The 21,397-nt window shown below is 43.9% G+C and overlaps 1 protein-coding gene across 10 annotated transcripts in view; it reads left to right on the top strand.

Annotated features, from left to right (window-relative positions):
* The window catches only part of C2CD3 (C2 calcium dependent domain containing 3), a 41,393-nt gene extending 20,556 nt beyond the window's left edge, over positions 1–20,837 (top strand). For 5 of the 10 annotated variants that reach the window (XM_027648823.1, XM_027648825.1, XM_027648824.1 and 2 more), the window contains 14 exons: positions 354–471; positions 1,641–1,909; positions 2,359–2,448; positions 3,479–4,099; positions 4,873–5,184; positions 6,455–6,593; positions 7,260–7,324; positions 8,069–8,274; positions 8,986–9,086; positions 9,879–10,052; positions 10,822–11,039; positions 12,391–13,378; positions 13,981–14,083; positions 20,140–20,837. In XM_027648823.1, coding sequence (XP_027504624.1) covers positions 354–471; positions 1,641–1,909; positions 2,359–2,448; positions 3,479–4,099; positions 4,873–5,184; positions 6,455–6,593; positions 7,260–7,324; positions 8,069–8,274; positions 8,986–9,086; positions 9,879–10,052; positions 10,822–11,039; positions 12,391–13,378; positions 13,981–14,083; positions 20,140–20,277 — 3,542 coding nt within the window. In that variant the 3' untranslated portion in view covers positions 20,278–20,837. Of the gene's footprint in view, positions 1–353; positions 472–1,640; positions 1,910–2,358; positions 2,449–3,478; positions 4,100–4,872; positions 5,185–6,454; positions 6,594–7,259; positions 7,325–8,068; positions 8,275–8,985; positions 9,087–9,878; positions 10,053–10,821; positions 11,040–12,390; positions 13,379–13,980; positions 14,084–14,265; positions 14,676–20,139 lie in introns of those variants that run through there. The other 5 variants (XM_027648827.1, XM_027648828.1, XM_027648830.1 and 2 more) reach the window with 4 other exon arrangements.
* The last annotated feature ends 560 nt before the right edge of the window (positions 20,838–21,397 follow it).

Below are 21,397 nucleotides of genomic sequence, written 5' to 3' on the forward strand. Positions count from 1 at the left end.
AACATCAGCTCTGGGAAGGCCACAAGGAATTATGAGACAGCTTCTTAGAAAAAAGGGCTGTAAAACGAGCTGGGACCAGACAGGTGAGGTCACTGTGCCACAGTTACTTTGTAATGGGTGAGTCACATGCAGCAGCAGAACATCTGTTCATTCCAACATCTCTTGGAAGATTTTGTCACTGCAGTGCTGTAAAAAGTTGTGTTGAAATGCTTGAGGAGGGTATTTTAAAGCTCTGATAGTGAGTGCAAATATGAGGGCTTGTATTAAAAGGTATAGCTAAATATTGATTGTATTGGACGTAACTGTATTAAAAACTGATCACTTTTTTCTGTCCTTTCTTCCATTTAATCCAGGTTTGCTCAATGTGAGTGTGAGATATCAACGATCCATGAAAAAAGCAGGAATAACTGCTCAAGCTGTTTCACTTTCTGTACACATACACAGAGCAGCAGGTTTGCAAGCAGCAGCCAGGTAAAACCTCGTTCAAAAAGGACCGTTTTTCACTTAAAACAGCTTTATCTGGAGGCAGCAGGCTGAGGCATGAGATTGGAACGAATTGTAACTGAACAGCTTTCCGTCTGCAGAGATCAAGATTCAAAGTGGGTTCTACTCTGAAGGAAAATTACCTTTATAAAGTCCACCAGTGGTTATTTTGGCCACTGAAGCTGCAGAACAGTGTGGTAGCATTTGTCCAGTGAGGGATGAAGATTGGAAGGGCAAAATTTCCTACATTTCCACATTTTTCTACATCATAGGCTGATATAAAATTGATATAAGCCAGTACCTATTTGGACATTGGATCTTAGTGTTACTGATGGTATTTGAAAGTCAGCTGAGCTCTGTTTTCTTGCATTTCACTGTGAGAACCTCAGTAAACTAACTAGTAAATGAAACGTGTTCCTTTCCACCATAAGGCTGCTGCTCAAAGTGCATAGGATCACCTGGATTTGGTTCCAATATGTGATTTTCAAGAATTAGAGAAAAGCTAACACTAGAGTCAATTCCATAAGAGAAGGGTAGCTTCTTTCATTCCAGAGCAATGTCCTGACCCTTTCTCAGTATTGCTGAGCTCCTGGTCCATCTTAATTCAAGTAGACCCTGTAAGATGAGGATCCCTGCCTAAGTGAGGGAAGTGATGGAAATGACCTCAGACTCCTCATCCTTCAGATGTATGACCTCAGTAATATCTGAGTCCGGTTTACTTGTAAATTATTCCATCTACAGATTTCCCCTCCTTTTGCTAGTCTGTAAAAATAATTTGGCTTGGCCTTTGGCTCCCTTCTGGAGCAGGGAGCAGGTTCTTTGGGAAGTTATTCTAGAGTACAGTGTATTTCTAAGGGTGCTGAGTAATTTCTCAACCACTTACACAGGTAAGAGGACAGCCACCAGTGATGGACCTGGCGATAGTTCCTCTTCCCATTTCCTATCTGTTCCTAGTTTGTTCAGATGAAAAAAAAGATGACAAATAATATGCAACCAGAACCCACATCTATTTGGACTTTAGAAATTCACTGTTCTGTCTCATCTTTTCACCATGAGGTCTTAAAACCTTTGTTTTAATTGTGTTGACTCCTAGATTCCTTGTACATTATATTAATTCTATTTATTCTTTTCTTTTTTTTTTTGCATGTTAAATGAAGAGCTGTTGCACAAAAGAACCCTGCAGTCCAGTACTATGCAGGTGTGGGTGTGAATTCTTATGTCTCTGTGCTCCTCTCCTTCCTGCCTGAGGCAGAGACACAAAACACACAAGCCGTGGCTTGTACTTTCTGCCCAGAGTTTGAGCATCATGTAGAGTTTCTTTGCAGCCTCATCATTCAGAAAAGCAGTGGAGAATCCTCTAGTCTGGGGGAACTCCTGCAGTCTGGCAGCATCATCTTCTCTATCTACCATCAGAACACCAAGTCAGGTGAGGAGTACAAGTGGTAACAAGGACTGAATGCTGTTGCAGAAATACCCTTAATTTTTAGTATAGAAAACAGAATAGTCATAAAATCATAGAATAGTTTGGGTTGGAACTTCCAAAAACCATCTGGTCCAAACCCCTGCAATGAGCAGGGCCAACCACCACTAGGGCAACCTGAATTTGAATGTTCCCAGGGCCTGTTCTGTGCCACTAGAAGTAATTATCTGAACTGGCTTTGGGAGGGACTGTTCCCCTGGTGCAAAGAGTTTTTAAGACTCCTGGTGATCAAGATCATTTCTTAGATGAAGAGATAATGCATTTAAAAGGATTAAGAGTGTTTTCCGGATGACAGCTGAGCTATTTACTGTTGAGGCAACAGAGCTTTTCTTTGAAAGGAGGTACTAAATCTTGAGTTCCAGTGTGGTGTATTTACAAAATCATTTCTTTTCCAGCCACTGACAGATTGGCCGATCAGGCATCGAGAGATTATCTCCTTGGGACAGTCACAATTCCAACCAGAGACCTGCTGACAAGAAGATCAGGTAATGCAGCAGCATTGCACTGCTGACATTCTGTGCAAATGCTGTTGGAATTTCTTAAAACAAATTTCATTCCCATTTTTGGAATGAAGTGAAATCAAACCCATTTTGTGGTTTGTCTGGGGTTTTTTTAGACCAAAGTTCTTTCAGACCATGTGTTCACTAAAAATCCTGTATCAGAAAACTCATATAAAGGTTGTTTGAAGACCTTTTTTCAGGATGCAGGATGAATAGTAGCTGAAGGAATAATCTGAGGCTGCTATGAAGAAATTTAACCACATCTCAGCTAAAACGAGCACCTACAATCCTTAGGATATTATTTAGTTTGTTTATTTTGTTTATTTTCTACCTTTAAGATGGAAAGTCTAAGAGTTGTAGTGTTTAGTGGAGGATCAGTGATTGCTTTTCAGATGTCAAAGCTGGAAACAAAGGTGTTAGATAATAAGAAAACAGTAGAATTAACTCGTTTGGTTGGTTTTTTTAAATAAGGTCTAAAATATCTCGATGATCCCTGTGGGTCCCTTCCAGCTCAGAACATTCTGTGAAATATCTGTGAAAAAATTATTCACATACCTTTCCACTCATGGTCTCCTCTTATCTAGTGTTAGTTTGGGATTATTTTGTCTTGTAGTAATGATGTTTTCATTATTGCCCTGGTTATTTCTGCTTTAAGTTCAGTATAGTTCTCATTTTCTCCAACACGAAATTTCAGGGTTATTTTTAATGGGAAGAGAGAAGGAAATAAATGAGAATACCTAATTTTATAACTGGAGATCCATGGTATGTAGCTTCATTGTAAAATGGGTGTTGTTAATGAAATGGAGAGCAAAGTGCCTTTGGGATTGGAACTACTGCAATTTTCTGAAGTATAATAGTTTGCTGCTTTTTCAGATTAGGAATTATTTCATAAATTCCAAATGAGAAATAAACACCTCAAGTTCTGGTCCTTGACTGGTGGCCAGAGAGGTGACAATTCTTCACTGACATTTTCCAAAGGGTAGGATGAGTCTAATGGTGATCTTTCCTCCCGAAGGTATTTCAGGCTGGTTCCCAGTGACCCTCTCCAACAATCCAATGCCTCCACACTGCACAAACATTACACAGGCCATTGTGGGGGGGCTGGAACTTTCTGTTACCTTTGCTCATTGGGGTGACAGAGAGCGTGTTTTGGAAACTGCTAAACTCCTGGGATGGAGCAGTGAGGAGATCCATGAAGACAGCATGGAGGAGAGCAAAGACTGGGAGCAGAGTGCCAACCCAGTGACTGTGACCATCTCCACCCCAAGAGTGTGGCTACCACTCCACTGTATGCTGCTGGCAGGCCAGACACACCTCGATAAAAGCACTTTTTGCTACCTCAGATATAAGCTGTACAACCAGGAAGCCATATGGACTTGCCTTAGGCGGCCAAAATTGAGCAGCGACGCAGAGAATGTCACAGTGAACTTTAAGAAGCCAAACAAGGTGACGCTCAGAAGGAGCCAAGGGCTGCTGTGGTTCTTCAGGGAGGAGAAATTAGAAATCCAGGTGTGGTGGGCATATGGCAAAGAAGATGAGGTGGAAAGACCACTTGATACAGATCGTCTGATTGGATCTGCCTATGTCGACCTCACAGCGTTGGCAGAGAGATCAAGGAGAACACTAAGTGTTAGTGGTGAGTTCCTGAAGCAGGGTCATGTTCATTCCTCTTTATTGGTGATTTAATTTGGTTCCTTCTCTAGTCACTTTAAGCAAAATGTTTACAGCTTTGATTTGTCCCGCATAGAATCCCAGAATAGTCAGGGTTGGAAGGGACCTCTGGAGATCATCCAGTCCAACCCCCCTGCCAAGGCACCTAAGCAGGTGACATAGGAACCGAGGTGGGCTTGGAATGTCTCCAGAAAGGGAGACTCCATGCCCTCCCTGGGCAGCTGTTCCATAGCTCTACCACCCTCCATGGAAAGAAGTTCTTCCTCATGTTGAGGTGGAACTTGTGTTTTAATTTATGGCTTTATGGTACCCACCTTCCACCAGGTATATTTGTGGACAGGTCATTGGCTCTTCTTTTAAATACACTCAGGAAAGGGAAAAGGTACAAGAGTTAAAACAAGTTTTTATTCTGGGTGTGTGTTGTATTCTGCACAGGTGTATATACAATTATGCAGAGTCACTATTCCCAGGGCTCTCAGGAAGTTGACGTGCTTTAAAACAGTAATCTGAGCTGTGAGGGGGAAAACAAAGGTTTGCCTAATTTGGGGGATTGGTCATGGATTTTAACCTTTCCAAGCTGATCCTTCTGACACCTCGCATAGAAATTACACTGAAAATCAAAATTCCTTTTGCTGGGCTGCTATGAGATCTTTGCTGTAGTGAACTATACCAGCTGTTTCCCAAGCTCCTGCTTTTCCTTTGGCTTGTTCAGCTGGTTGGTTGTGGATTCTCCTGCAGGGGTGTATCCATTGTTCAGATGCAACGCTGCAGACCTGGCAGGAGCTGCTGTGCGTGTCCACGTCGGCCTCGCTCCCACTCCTGCTGCTCTGCCCAGTGGAATTCCCTGTGCCCAGGAATGCAGCAGCAGTGAGGATGAAGGCACAGGGAAACCCCCTGATCTGAGCCAGCAGGTCCCTGAAAATCAGCAGCTGGATATTGTAAGTCCAGGAATCACCAATGGCAAACCACAGGAAGAAGATGTGATGTTTCTGGAAAACACAGTTGCTGTCAATATCCTTGTAGAAAGAGCAATGCATCTAAGTTTAAAAGGTAATATCACCATCCCTCTTTTTTTCTTTCCTTTTTCTTTTTCTTTTTTTTTTTTTTCCTATGTTCATACTGCAGCAAAATTTGGAATTTGCAGCCCCAATCACTGTGTAAGTACAGGAAAAGCAACAGATTAAAGCTATTCAGCCTGTCTCCATGAATACAATCCAAAATATAAGTAACATTATGTTCCCTGTTACAGATGACAGCTGAATTCTGAAGTTAAACCTTACCTGAATAACTAAACCCGAGACTCTCCTATCTTTGCTCTTTGCTTTGAAATTTAGGCTGAGTATATTAAAATATTCCTTCCTGGCAAGGGGATGTTTGGGTTTAGATATGCAGTAGTTGGGGAATTCATGGGTTTATGGAGCCTTTTCCCTGGTCTGTAAAGGAATCTCTTTGTTCAAGATGGGTTAAACCTTTTCAAACACATCAGGGGCTCTGCCCTTCACCTTGGCCCAAAATACAAATAGGAGTAAGGAACCAATCCCAGGTGAGTTTGCTGGAAACATCTCTGTTAAGATCCACTGTTACACGCTCCAGGTGATATGCCATGAATATGGCATGGATGAAAGTATGATAGCAATTGAAAATTCAGCTTTTTGCCCCTTAGAACACAACTAAAGGTCAAATATAAACCATGATTTAAGTGTGTGTAATTCCAAAAGATTCTGAGCCCTGCAGGTGGATTTTTTTGTAATGATTGTAGAATCTTCTGGAATTCATAGTCTTTGGGAAACTGATGTGACATTGTTTGCTAAGTTTCTGATGAGATAAAGGAGGTTTCTTCTGAATATTGCGGAAACACTGCAATATTTCTGCTTTTAATTTACATTTTAGGGGATTTTTGGAAGTAACTAATTGAGAGGCAATGGATACACTGAAACAAATATAAGCTGGTTTCAAGAAGAAACTTTGTTCCTTATTATTGTCAAACAGGTGGCTCAGGTCGGAGAGTAGCTCAAGCACTGGATAGGGTCCTGTGGACCTGGATTTTATTCCTAGCTTTGCCTCTGACCTCTCAGATGATTTTGGGCAAATGGTTTTTCCATTTCTCCCTTGAATATTCCAGCTTCTGCTCTATAAACGTTCATGTAATATTTGCTCCCATTGTAAACATAAAGGGCTTTCAGCTCCACCAATGAAAGGAAGTATTTTCTAGATGGTGGATTTCTTTGCTAATTGTCTGGTTTTAATTGCTGAACTGTCTTTAGATTTTTTTATTATTACTGTTGATAACAAATTTGTATTTAATTCTATGTAATTTTAGGAAGTCCTTTGACAGAACGGGAAGTAACAGCCCCCAGTAGCTGTGTATCATTTGCTGTTGCTGGTGCAGATGCTCCAATAACTACTCCAGTAGTAGAAAATACAGACTCACCAGTCTGGGACTTCCAGGAACAAGCCAGGTAAGAAATGGGAACTCCCAGAGAAACACCCTGGACCTGAGAGCCAGGCCAAGTGTGAAAAGGACATGTCATGGAATCACAGGTTTGGGTTGGAAGGGACCTTAAAACTCATCCAGTTCCACCCCCTGCCATGGGCAGGGACACCTTCCTCTAGACCCCAGCAGATCAAGTCATGCATATTCAGGAATATTCAGGAATAAACCTGTGTTTCCAATCTAGTGGCTCTTCTGGCATTTCTAATACCTGAATTGATTCAAACAACTTAAAAACTATTCTACAATTTGACAGTTCAATTTTCAGTTTGGGTTTATTTTATTTCCAGGAACGAACCTCAAACATTACAGCTTTCAACCATGACCTTGGTACTTTGCTGTCACTGTGTTGTTGAGTCGTGAAATAAGCATAATTCTGTTCCTTCATGGTTTTATTGTCCCGTCTTTTAAATATGCAGCAAGAGTGAGGAGAGGGAAATAAGCAGAAACCCAAACCAAGTAGATATAGTTATGCTTTGAGGGCTCAATAATTTTGGGGTTTGTTTTGTTCCTGCCCCTATCAGTCCAGAAAGAAACTGGGTAGATACAGTGGCATTGAAACTCCAGAGGCATTTTACTGTACTCCTTCTTTTTCCTGTTTTGCATAAAATATTATGATTTTTGTTCTTAACAGATTATCCAAAGAGCTTCTGCTGGATCCACAGCAAACCTTGGTCTTCAAAGTGTGGCACAAAGCAGGTGAAGTTTGTGGTACAGTATTGAGAGGAGTGTCTTCTCTGCATCCCTTTCCTTGGGTTACTTGTATTTAATTCAAGGGAAATAAATTAAATAAATCAAAGACTAGAATTGTGATAACATTTTTACCTTGCACGAGAAGAATGCTAGAGATAAGTACCTACTGATTTCCTGGCCCTCAGCATCCTCCTTCTCCCCATTAATCATCTTACAAGGTTTGGTTTCTTTGTATTCTTTCAGGTTTTATTTTGACAGCACTTTAGAGGTTGGATTTTCCTACTGAAGGAAATTCTTTACTGTGTTCTTTCTGTCAAAGAAACTCTTTACTCTGTTCTTCCCTGTCTCTTCTTCAAACGTGCTGTTTGTTGTCTCTGCAGTTGGTTGAAGCATAACCAGTTGTAACCAAATACTTTTATTTCTTTTTTTTAATATTAAAGTTCAGCTGTCTGATTTTTGCTTCCAAAATAAACCTCCTCAGCCTTCCTCTGTATTAGCCAGAGTAATGTGTGTTTACAGTGATACTCCTGCCAATCCCTATCCCTTCCCTGGGCTTTCACTGGTTCTGCAGGGACATTTTTAGTTAAATAAGATAACCAAATAATATCCTCTTCTTGGATAGGATTGGTTGTTCTGGAAATTGGGTCTATTTCCAAGACATAATATAAGGGCTGTATAGCTGACTGTGTTTCAGCATTCCTGAAAATGCTTCATTTCAATGAATATGTGTTTTATATCCTTCTTCTCCAGAGACGGAGCGAGTGATTGGATTTGCATCCGTGGACCTTTCCCCTCTCCTTTCCGGCTTCCAGCTTGTGTGTGGGTGGTACAACATCACAGATTTCAGTGGGCAGTGCCGAGGACAGATCAAAGTAGCCATTTCACCTCTCCAAAACATAAATAATCTCAAAGAAGAAAGACAGGCCAGGGCCCGAACCCAGCCGGAAAGTTCTTCTGTACGTGCTTCCATTTCCTCCCCTCTGATATTTAATCAGATTCCTCCTAATTAGCACCGAGTCTCCAGGTTTCTGAGCAAATTCACAGCACTCTCATGGGTCAGTCTGTGTAAAGGTATCAGAAACACTTAATTCTTTGGGAATTCTGCTCCATATGTCCATGGGAGCTGCACACCAACACTAGGTACAGCGCTCAAACCAAGTCATGGACATTCCCAGTAGCTCCACTATGTTGTCTGGAATTTTTTTTAGGGTAATAATCTAAATAGTGTGGGTTTGGATGTCTGGGAGCTTGGCATTGTTCTGTTCTGTTTGCTGCTTTGGGTGGCAGCTGATGGCCAAAAACATACCATAAACAGCCTGTCATTTCTAATTTGGCAGGAATCTGTTTTTCTGGAAGATTTGTCATTTCTTCTGGGTTTTTCTTTATTCTCTGGACTTTCCAGATACACTGGGGTGTGTTATACACATATAATGGAGCCTCTATCCTACTCTTCATCAGTCTCCTCTTTGATACATGGGAGGAATTAACGGAAGTGTCTGAAATGAGAGTGTTGTGAAATGGTACTTTGGCCCAGTGCTGGAAAATCCACTGAAAATTTAAAGCTATTTAGAAAATGTGAGTTTTTGTTAGTTCAGCAAGATAATACTTTAATTTTTCTTATTTTCCTGCTGTGGAAGACTCGTGTACAGTGTTCCTCTTCATTCTAGGGGAAGGCAAGCTTTCTACCATTTCCTGGTAATGCTGCAAACTTTTCCAAGAAGATGCTGAATTCCTTGTCAAAGGAAGTGAGTGTTTCTACCCAAGAGTGGTGAGTCTACAGACCATCAACCTTCTTGATTATTTTCAGGGCTCAGATGAAAAAGGCAAACCCTGTCAAAGGTCTTGCTCTTAAAAACTAGAGGAAATTCCCCTTCCCAGTGAGAGGGCAGCACAGGAGATTGCAATTCTGGGACAGGTTCCTTTCAACACAACCCAGATGTTCTTTTTCTTCTCACTGATATTTTCATTTACACCCATGTAAATTAGGATTTACATGATGCCATTGCTAAAACTGGCAGGTTTTTCTTCCAGGTTCTGATTGTGTCTGTCTTTGCTTTTATTTTTAATAAGTTAAGAGAGAGTATTCCTGATATATTCCCTTTATTTTGCCATAAATTCTGCCTATGACCAGTTAATGATAGCTGGTAAAATGCTGTAGTATTACATATTCCAGGAGTAAGGCTGTCAGATATCCTGCAGTAATTCCTGCTTTCTATTCCTTAAAACAAGCACCAAATATATTTAACTAGTGAGAGAGTGTTTTAATTCATGATCTGTTTAATTAGCCTACAGAGATGATCCTTTTCCCACATGTGTCTTTGAAGTTTAGAGGGGTCATGGTTCCACCATTATGGGATCTGAGCTAGCGTGGGAGCTGTCAGTGGGCGTGGAAAATTCCCAGCCACACCATTATAACTTGATTTTGGTGTAAATGCCATTCCCATAGACATTTGAAAGAATTAATTGTGGCTCTTTAAAGGATTTCAAGACACTGGATATTCTTAGTTGGCAGACTCTTCACAATTAGAGATTTCAACCTAGGTTTTGGTGCTAAACATAGGGCTGTTTTTAGCAGGATTAGTACGCCTGGAACACACACACCTCGTCATGAAGAGCACATGCAGAATGTGCGCAGGTTCCATGAATCCCTGCAGCAGGAGGGGAACACGCGTCGGGCAGCAAGGCTGGACTCGGCATCGCCGTCATCGCGTGCCGGTCTCCTCACTGCCCTCAGGTAAAATTACAAGGGAATGCCAAGCCTTGGGTTTGCAGAGCAGAGCTTGGAAGTGAAGGATCCAATTTCAAAGGACTGGAGTGAAACAGCATTAGCAGTGTTTCCAAATCAGGAGAGAGTGCCTGGGTTTATCTGTCCTGTCACGCAACACGTGCCATGAAGCCAACAGTCCACTGAACTGGTTTACAAAGATAATGTGTAAGCATTGTTATGGTGTGTGGAGCAGGTTATCCTTTCCCAACAGGATGCATTTCTATTTGCTAGAAGCATTTTTCTCCTGACTGTATTCTAGGTTTAAATCAGGTATAAATTTAGAAGAATATTAAAGTCTGTAGGACTGAAAGAGACTTTCTGAGGTATTTGATCTCTTCCCCTGCTACCACAAGCAATATATCTTAAAATCCTTGGATCTTATGCAGGTAGGAATCCTCAGATTTTTATCAAGCTCAGACACAAAATCAATTAATATTCTTGACTTTATGACTTGTTGGAAGGTCATCTCAAATCCAACTGCTTTGATTAAATAAGTTTAAAACTAGCTCTTTTTTTAACTTCCAGCCCAAGTTTCATGGCTAATTCAGGGTTTGTTCATGAGTGTTATCCTCTTACTTAGAGCAATCTCAACATTTACCTACTGATCTATTTTTCAATAACCTTTAATCTTGTATTTGCATATTTACATGCTGTTGACTAGAAAGATACAATTAAAACCCATTTGCCACAGGCTTTTTTATTCCATTCTTACCAAATTTCTTACCACTGCTTCCAGAAAAAACTTGAGTGAACTGGATGAGGTTCAAAGATACTTCAGCCAGAAGCTGACCAGGTCTTTTCCTGACTTCAGTTACGGCAACACATCCAAACCAAGCCATGAGGAGCAGGAGAGGGACCATTATGGCTCCATGAGCAGAGAAGTGGATCCCAAAGGATGCCATCTTTTGGAAAAATCCAGTCAGTTGATGTCTCAGGTCAGCAGTCTAATCAATGGTAAGTTGTTGCTGCGAGTAGCAAAATGACATGGAAATCAATTTAAAAGCTGATGCTTTTAAAATAATTTATCAGAATAGAGAATAAACTGTAGCTCAGAGCTACAGTTGCTGCCAGTGGAAAAGTTACTCCATGCTTTTTCTGCCAGTGGCTCCCTACAGGGAAGCAGCCCTTCCAAGAGATGGAGTTAAAGGGAACATCCCTTTTATGCCAGGATTTGCTGTTCTTGTATCACCACCTTAAACTTCTCTTTTATTTTTTTTTCTCTTTATTCTCCAAGTTTTGCTCTTTTTATTTTCCTTCTTATCCTTAGTAATTGTTTTTCTGCTTCTTTACGTGCTCTTCTCTACAATCTGCCTCAGACTCTTCCTCTCCTTTCCCAAATGTCCTCCACCATTCCCTTGGAGCAGGACTTGCCTCGGAATTGTTTCCCATTTTACCTAACACTGCAAGCTATGAATAGGATTTGCTCACCAGGAACCAAAAAAACCATGATTGTGGCTTTTTAAGGAATTTGTAAAATCCCTAGAGATTCTCAGGATTGCATAGATTTAATTAATTCCAATCCCCTTTTCCAGGGTCTGTGTTAGGAAACACAGCCCTGTTGTTTGCAGCCCTGACAATTTTACCACCACAGCTGAGCAACAATGAATTCCTGTGTTACAAATATTTCATTAACGATTGTCTATCATTTGATCCAAGTTGGGAAATTCGACTGGAAGCTGGAAAATATCAGTAACAACTGTGTGCATAAAACTGAGGAACCTGTGGAATGGAAAGGTGGAAAGATTATCCTGTCTACCTTTCCTGTCTAGATTATTTCTTTTTCCTTCTCATGTGCTGTGAACTGTCCAAACTGGATTTAACCACTCCAAAATACCAATAGAATCATAGAATTATAGAATCACAGAAGGTTTGGGTTGGAAGGGAACTTAAAGTTCTTCCACCCTCTGCCATAGGCAGGGACACCTCCCACTAGACCAGGTTGCTCTAAGGCACATCCAACCTGGCCTTGAACACTTCCAGGGATGGGGCAGCCACAGCTTCTCTGGGCAACCTGTGCCAGGGCCTCACCACCCTCACAGCCAAGAATTTCTTCTCAATATCCCATCTAACCCTGCCCTCTGACAATGGGAAGGTATTCCCCCTTGTCCTGTCACTCCATGCCCTTGTCCAAAGTCCCTCTCCAGCTCTCTTGGAGCCCCTTTAGGCACTGGAAGGGGCTCTAAAGTCTCCCCGGAGCCAGTATTTTGCCTTTTTCATTGGTATTATATGGAGAAAGCCAAAATAAATCAATTGTAAGCTGAATTGTTGCTCCATGCGTTCACTGATGCTGTTTTTTGTTAACCAGACTTACAGACCATAACTAAAAATAGCGAAGAAGCTTCTAATGTGCATCCAGACAGCAGCAGGAAGCCAGGTGCTGTGGATGCATCCAGCTGGAAGGAGGAAGGAGCCAGACTTGAAGTCCATCAAGGCCGCTTGGACTTGGACCCCCCCAGAATTTCCAGTGATCCACAGCAGCCGTGCAATTCTGGGAGACCTGTGTTTGAGAGACACATGTTGCACAAACTCCTAGACCCCATTGTCCCTGAAGATGAGCATCCAGTGGATTATATCCAGGACAATGAAGGTGCTTTTGACATCCAGCCACACAGTGAAGAGGAATATGAGGAAGATGTTATAGAGCCACAAACTCTCAATGAAATAACAACCGTAACAGACAGGATGAGTCCCTGGTCCAGTGTGATCTCTGAAACTGGGCAGGGGGCTGAGCAGCATTCCGTGGACTCCAGGCCTGGAGATCAGCACTCCATGGATGTGGGTTGTTTCCAAAGGGAAAACAGCAGCACCAGCGTCCTGCAAGGGGACAACCAGAGCGAGCTCACTGCCCTGAGGCCATCCACGAGCCCCCATGCTGGTGGGAATGGCAAGAGTCCTTGGGAAGCAATGGAAGGCTTCCAAAGCTTCAACAGCGGCATGGAAACAGCAGAGAAGGAGCCTCTTCAACCTGCTGGACAGAGCCTCTGGGACAGAGCATTTAACTCTGAACCCAGAAAGAAGAATGTCGAGGTCCATGCAGGCTCCAAGGAGTTACTGCCATTCCCAGGAGACATGGATTTGATCAATCCAAAAACCAGAGGGAGAGAGGAGGAGGAAAATGCAGAGGATTTAAATGAAGAGCATCGTGACAAGGAAGGAAGTGGTTCTGATGAAAATTGTGTTAGGAGTGTATCAGCCCAAGCTGGCTCGGAAAGAAACAGTGAGAGTTTTCCTGATGACGCCAGTGAAGGCCCACTGGAAGGGTCAGAAAACTCCATCAAACCAAAAATCACTTTGTATCCTTTTTACTCTTTCCTTAAACACTCCTTGCATTCCCAGAGCATGTCTTCCTGCTTACTTAGACTGTCCCTGGCCTCGGGAAAGAGAAATTTACTATGTGGAGCTCTTCCCTGGAAAATGAAGACCCCATTGCTTGTGTTTTACACAATGTAGTGATAACTCTCTTGAAGCTTTTAACCAGTATATTTTGTGATCTTCATTTTGGGTAATTCCAATGTGTCTTCTTGCATTTTTCCCCATGTTGTTTTCCTCCATGTTAAAGATCTCTTGTGTTTCTTCTGTGTGAAAAGAAATGTGATTTATTTTGCTTTTAAGATACTTCCCAACGTTTCTTGCACAGATCCCAAATCTTGCACTCAGTTCCACTAAGCAGTCTTGGAATTTTTACAGGATGAAGTGCTCTACAGATTTGTGAAGTATTGCTGTAAATCAGGTCGGTGTTCCATGCTCTGTGAGAGAACCAAGCGTTCAGAACAATAGAATATTGATTTAAATGAATGAGATTCACTGTCTGGGATCCATTAACAAGCTTATTGCACATCTGGAGCTGTGTGGAACTACTCGCTGCCAAAGGTTGTTCCTTAACAGCTCTGCTCAGATCTGATCCTCTCATTGTTCCGAATTTCTTCCTCCCACCCCAGGAGATGGAAGCCTCCATGAGACTGCTCAGCACTTCTTCTCATCCTTCCACAGTTCTGAAAGTAAGTATGGGATGCCATTTCCTTCACTGTCAAACTTAAGTCCATTCCTTAAAGCAGGAACAGAAGTACTTCTCTCTTGTTTTGCCTGCCAGCGCTTGGCTTAGAGGTGGTGGCTTCCAAATGATGTCAAGGAGAATCTTCCTGATCCCTTTCTCTCTGTCAGGATCATTTTTAATGTTCAGTGTTCATAGGTGTGTTGTCTGTGCTTATCAGGATGAAATAAGGGAATTTGCAGCAGGAGAGGCTTTCCTGGAGAGGCATCAAGTAACTGTTCTGCAACACAGGGAATAGCAGGATAACTGGTGTGATTGTTCCTCCTGCAGCAAAGCTGTGTTTTGCTGAGGTTTCACTTTTTTATTTGCATAAATATTTATTTACTGCAAGAGGTTTGTGGCTCAGTCATTTCGAGGTCTACATATTAATCTTATTTTCAGTACTTTTCAAAAAAAGAGGGAAAGTAACTTCTTACACAGGGAGATAGTGATGGGATAAGGGAGAACAGTTTTAGACTAGAAGAGGAGAGATTTAAGTTGCATATTAGGAGGAAATTCTTTGCTGTCAGGGTGGTGAGGCCCTGGCACAGGTTGCCCAGAGAAGCATTCAAGGCCAGGTTGGATGGGCCTTGGAGCAACCTGGTCTAGTGGGAGGCATCCCTGCCTATGACAGGGGGGTTGGAACAACATGAGCTTTAAGGTCACTTCCAACCCAAAACATTCAGTGAGTCTATGATTTTATAGAAAAGTTTATTAACTGTCTCATTTTTAAAATCCATCCTCATGCCCCCTCTCAGAGCAGCATGTGGAAGAGAAGGACCTCAAGAACTGGAAGCCCGAGTCTGACAGAGAAAAAGAGTAAAAAAAAATCTGGGTTTCATGAGGCTCTGCAAAACTCAGACCCCTGGAAGGTGGTCACAGATCCAGGCTGAGGCCTGAGTTGCCACAGCACTTCCTGAGATCCCCACGTCCTCACAGCAGGAGCTGAGACAGCGTTTTTGTCTCAAAATGCTGCCAGCCATCCCACCTCACCACTGCTTCATCGCTCTGTGAGGGAAGACTGGGAAAGCAGGGAGTCAGACAAGCCAGAGGGGGGTGGCAGGAGCACTGGAAAAGCCAGGAGAGATGTTTGCCAGCTGCCACGTGAGTGAGAGGAATCTGGTGATCTTCAGAGAACAGCTCGGATTACAGCCATGCTGTCACGCTCAGTGTTGGCTGAACTGTGCAGAAACCAAACAGCCCAGGTTTAGAAACTGATGTTCCCAAGGCCAGTTAGAATGAAAACTATGAGAAAGCAGTTTTGGTGAACTCTATTTTACCATTGGCAGCAGCAAATGTTCTTCACACAGGGTGTTTGATGGAGCACGAGGCACAACAGAGTCCTGTCTCAGCAGACCCTACAAGTGCTGCAGCTAATCCTGGAATGAGGCTGGTTTGAGATTAGCTATATCCAAATAGTGTCTTGCTAATAGTCTACCTAATTATTAATCATTTTTGGGGCTGCATTTCCAGCCACTCAGCTCAGAACTGCCCAGAGAGGAAATTTGAGTAAAACTGGTATTAGTGTTAAACCACAGGGTTCCATGAGTTCAGAGCTATTAGATCCTGCCTTATTCTGTTCTGATTCGTCAAGGAAACTGTTTCCAGTGACATAAAGGTTCCTTAGAATGTTTGGTTTGTAGGTCATACAGAGGGAAATCAATGCATCATCTTATCTGGGAGTGATCAACAAACAGCCTGAAAAAGAATCATGGAATCCCAGAGTGGTTTGGGTTGGAAGGGACCTTAAAGCTCATCCAATCTCACCCCCTGCCATGAGCAGGGACACCTTCCATTAGAACAGGTTGCTCCAAGCCCTGTCCAGCCTTGAACACTTCCGGGAATGGGGCAGCCACAGCTTCTCTGAGCAACCTGTGCCAGGGCCTCATCACCCTCACAGGGAAGAATTTCTTCCCAATGTTCCATCTAACCTTGCCCTCTGGCAGGAGGAAGCCATCCCCTCTTGTCCTGTCACTCCAAGCCCTTGTTCAAAAGTCCCACTCCAAATATTTTATATTTCTTTCCCCCCTCACCTCTAGGAATATTCCAAAAGGATAAAAAACCCAGTTTTACTTAGAAAAATTCTTATTTGTGTAGATAGATTTACCTTCAGTGGGAATTAGACACACCCTTGGGCAAATTCACAATAACAGGTTTTATATGTTCTAAAAATGTTGATGGCAGCAACAGCCAAAACATCCTTTTTTGGTTGTATTGTGTCTTCTTGATCTGCTGGGTCTACTTGATTTCCTGCGTGGAAAGCAGGAATAGGTGCAACTCCCAGGGGAGGTTGTAGCCTGTTAACACACATCTGTTTGCTCTCCTTCTTCCCTGGGCACAAACAAAACCACCAGCAAACCTGCTGAGCCACAGTCCTGAAATATTCCCTGGCTCCAAACCCTACCCTCTCCATGACCTATAAATGCTCATGGATCTGTTTGCTTTAATCCAGGCCCTGGATAATTCTCAGCTGGTGTCAGTGTCACTGCCATTCCTATAAAAAGAAAAGTGAAGTGTGATCCTCAGTGCACAATCCCTTTCCCAATGGAATGTGGGAGCTTCCTGCCTGAGCACCAGACACTTGAAGTCTTAGAGAGAGAGAGAGGGAGAATCCTGGGATGGGCTCTGTGTGTGCTCAGGTCGGAGTCTGGATGAGCTTTTTCCTGGGGTGAGGAATGGTGTAAACACAACATTTTGGATGTGTGCTCTGGAAAACATGTAGGAGGTGAAAACTGATGAGTGGAAACTGCCTGTTTGATGGATCAAAAGGGAGGTTTGATGTCCAAAAAAAGAGCAATGGAGCTGGGGAAGAGTCTGGAGCAGCAGGAGCAGGGGAACTGGGGGGAATTCAGCCTGGAGAAAAGGACACTGAGAGGGAACCTTCTTGCTCTTTTCCAACTCCCTGACAGGAGGATGGAGCCAAGTGGGGGTTGTGCTCTGCTCCCAAGGAACAAGGGAAATGGCCTCAAGTTGTACCAGGGTAGGTTTAGGTTGGATATTGGGAAAATTCTTTCCCTAAAAGTGTTGTCCAGCACTGGCACAGGCTGGAGTCCCATGTGGATGTGGCACTTGGGGACATGGGTTAGTGGTGGCTTTGGCAATGCTGGGGAATGGCTGGACTCGATGATCTTTTGCATCTTTTCCAACCTCAGCAATTGCATGATCCATGACTCTGGTTATCTGTGCGAGCTGGGAGTGTTAACAGTGCTTTTAAACCTCTCTCACTTTGATTCATGCCTGTACATGTAGAAAAGCAGCAAGGAGAGCTGCTAAACCTTTCCTGCAGCTGGAAGTTCATTTTTAGGAACATCCTTGGGATAGATACACACATCCTAACACCTCTGCATCCTGCACATTGGAACGGAGGTGTGAAAATGAGAGGAGGTCTATTTTAGCCACTTCTATCTGAAACAACGTGTTAGTGACATGTTTTTTGAGCACACCTTGTTTACTGACTTAGGGAGCAAACAAACTGCTCTCCTTCACCTCGGTGAGGTCAAATAGCATCAAACACCTGCTCCTGTATCGTGGTTTCCGTTCCTGGAAGTGTTCAAGGCCAGGTTGGAGCAACCTGGTCTAATGGAAGGTGTCCCTGCCCGTGGCAGGGGGTTGGAACAAGGTGATCTTTAAGGTCCCTTCCAATTCAAATAAGTCTGGGATTCTATTCCTCACTTTCAAAACGAGAGGTGCTGGCTCTCCATCCCTGGCTGAGCACAACAACATGTGTGGCACATGGAAGAGGGGAACTGTGAGAGGTGGGAAGTGCAGTTTCATGCACCTCTGAAACAGGGTTAATTAGCAGATCTGGGGAATTTTCTAGAGAGCTGCATAGTGATGAACTCCAGGATCAGCACTGAGTCTGGTTACTGCCCCTCTCCAGCTGCTCCTGATGTTTTGGCTGTTTGTGGACACATGGGCAGAAAACAGCGTGGGAAGAATGAGCTACTGACTTGGTCTTCTCTGGACAGTCCTGTGCTATCCAAGAGAGGTGCTTTCTGCAGAGAGCAGCTCTCTCTGCTGGTTTTTAAGCTTCCACTGTTGCCAGGTCTGCATTTAACCTCTCTTGGCTCCTGACATTTTGTTTTAGGAAAATCATCCTGGAGAACTGTTACGAAGAAACAAGAACAAAGCAAAGATTCTCCTAATTATCCATGTATGTTATTTCAGTGTGATAAAATGGGAAGTGTTTTAAAGTATATTTATCTGCACACTGTCACTTGAGCCTGTAATGTACAGTTAACCAAACACAAGGACTTGCTTGTTCCTAAAAAAGCCATTTGCCTCTAAACATCAGAGAGGAGCTCACTGAAACAGAATCCTAGTCCCTCCTTCTTGGGAGGGAGCTGGTCACCTCAAAAGACCTTTCCTGGGACTCAGAGAAGCAGTGATGTAGGTGAAAGGCCAGACTGGTGGATCGGCTTCACAGGAGCCTTTCCTGGCCCCACAGCTTCATCCTCTAAAGGCTCCCAGAGCCAGATCATGGCTTTCTCAGTGCTTCATATGCATGAGGTGGCTCTCGCTGGGGAGAAACATGAGTTTCTTTGTAGCTGAAATTACCTGTCTTTAGTGCTGCAGGAACATCCAGGACAAAGCCAGGCTTCTGGAAGGCTGCCAACAAACCACAGAGGAGGTGACACTGCTTAATCCAGGGGTTTTCCTCTTGGGGGATGCTCCTTTGGGGTCCCTTCAGCTGTGCCTGGCTGTTCTGATCCACTTAGATGCAGAGTGGAACCAGGTTCTAAACCATTCCTGTAAGCGAGATTAAGGCACAAACAAGGCCAGATGCTGGATCCCAAAACGATAATTCAACTTTATTTTGTAACACAAAAGAGCAGAGAGAAAGAAGGAAAACAGAAAAGTAGGAAAAAAGCTAAGGGTAACTGTTAAAAGCACAGGGGACAGGAGTTAAGTGCCACTGGCTTGCAAGCTGGTAGATCTCTGCTGGGCTTCTTCCCTAGTTGCCTTGTAGCCTCCTAGGAAGGAGCTGAACTGGCAGAGTAACAGAGTGGCAGCAGCTCCCCTAGCAGTCCTCAAACAGCCCCCCAGCAGGCCCCGGGCATGGCCCTAAATACGCTCACCATGGTAGCCCCTGGATGCCCACTGGCCAGTTCACCAGTATCCCAGCAAAGGTCAGCTGGTACCAAGGTGGGCCCTGAGTGTCTATTGGCTGGTTCCCCAGTCTCCAAGCAAGATCTGCCTGGCATACTTTATTTGGGAGAGTAACTCCTGGCCGTGTTCTTGATTGTAACAAGTTTTTATCTTTTTTTGCTCATCTACCTGCCTCTGCTGGCTTGCCTCCTGGAGCTTTGGCAAGTAGCTCGGCTCCTGCAGCAGCCCAGCTGTGACATCAAGGCTTTTTAGCTCCATGCTTAAAATGGTGGAGAAGCAGACTCCATTGTTTAATCAGTCCATTAAACTGGCCCATCCCATTTGTCCTGGAATCATATGTTTGGGTTGGAAAGGACCTCAAAGCTCATCTCATTCCACCCCTCTGCCATGGGCAGATACACCTTCCGTTAGAACAGGTTGCTCCAAGCCCTGTCCAACCTGGCCTTGGACACTTCCAGGGATGGGGCAGCCACAGCTTCTCTGGGCAACCTGTGCCAGGGCCTCACCACCCTCACAGGGAAGAATCACTCTCCAATATCTAAATCTCTCCTCTTTTAGTTTAAACCCATTCCCTGCCTTGTCCTGTCAGCCAGCTTGGATTTGTTGTGCCAGAGCATTGCTTCTCCACTGCAAGGGGGTTTTGTCTTTAGGGTTCTGCAAATTAAAGAAATGAAATAATAATTGGAAGCCAAAACCCAGAGAGTCAGATCCCAGTGGCTATGCCAGTGTCATTCCTTTGGCTTCACAGAGGGAGGCTTTGGCTTAGGATGGACTTTCACAAAGTCAGAGTTAAGGGTTGGGACCTTTCTCATTGTGGTGGTTTTTCCTGTGTATCCAACTGGTTTCCCCGTGGTTTGCCACAACCCAAATCCAGATGCTGGCAGAGTTCTCACACCTGATCCCTTCTCTCCACAGGAGAGAAGGAGCGGAGCAGTGCCAGGGGGGATCCCATACCGAAGGCCAAATCATCCCAAGCCCACACCCAACCTCTCAGAAGAAGAAGCCCAAAGAATTGCCAGGATCTTCTCAGCTCAGCTCTCCAAGAAGGAATAGCATTCATGAGAGACCATCCACAGCGGAGCTTCCCGATCCCAACCTCTGGGTCCTCCAGTAGAGGGGAGGTGAAAGCCACAGCTTTCAGGCTCTGCTTTTAGTTTGCCCAATTGATTGGTTAATTGGCATCCCCTAATTAGAGGGGCTTAAAACCTTTGATCACCCACAGGGAGCTGCAAGACCGTGTGTCTTGCAGGGGCAGGTCCCCGAAGAGATGCACCCCTGTGGGTGACCCATGAGCTCTCCACGTAGTCTAATTTGGGGATGTATTCCTGTGAAATCACCCTTTCAAAAATAGCTGGTGGGCAGCACAATTTGCAGTTTCTAGAGATGCCCAAAGTGCTTGTGTGAACACAGGCCAAGGGCACTGTAAAACACTGCTGGGTGTACAAAAGGGGGGGGACTAGAAAGATGAAATTTTTTTATCCTAAATTATTTTTGTATATTTTTATGTCCTGCACCTTTTGGAGAACAGACTTTGATGCCAACAGAGCTGTTATTTTTGTACTGCTCTCTTTCTAGTGTTTGTGTTTCAATAAAATTCCCTTGGTTTCTTGTCAGCTAGTGCAAAGTGTCCCCCTCAAAAGGGAATAGGACTCCTTCTTCCACAAGCTTCCAGGGTGGAGAAATGCTGCTGGAAGCTGGGCTCGCTGGGAACACATGGAAAGGTCACTGCTTTGCCAAGGAACTCAGTATCACTGTGCAGCACAGCTGCATGGGACAAGTTGCTCCCAATTCAAGCTGCTTTTCAAATCATACATGGAATTCAGGATTTAAAGGAGCCAAAGGGTCAGCAGCCCCATTTCCTCCTCCCTCTGTAGTGTTGTTTTTCCCAGGGGACAGCCTAAATGTGTAATTCACTGCTGGCACAACTTGCCTGTGATCCCGGCCCCTTTCCCTCCTGCTCTTGCCGGGTCGGGATGGGAGGTAAACATGCTCAGTGTCCCCTGCAGGGACAGGAGTGATGTGCAGGCTGCTTTCTCCCAGTTGCATTCCCAAAAAAACCCAGGCAGGATGCCAGCTGGGCTGGGAACACTGTCGCAGAGGAGGTGACAAGTGTTGACCCCTCGGGCATGAGATAAACAGCACCTTCCTCTTGGGTTTAGGTCAGCAGCGCAGA

The sequence above is a fragment of the Corapipo altera genome, unplaced genomic scaffold (assembly GCF_003945725.1).
Source record: "Corapipo altera isolate COAL_440 unplaced genomic scaffold, ASM394572v1 58, whole genome shotgun sequence".
In the NCBI taxonomy this organism is placed as follows: Eukaryota; Metazoa; Chordata; class Aves; order Passeriformes; family Pipridae; genus Corapipo; species Corapipo altera.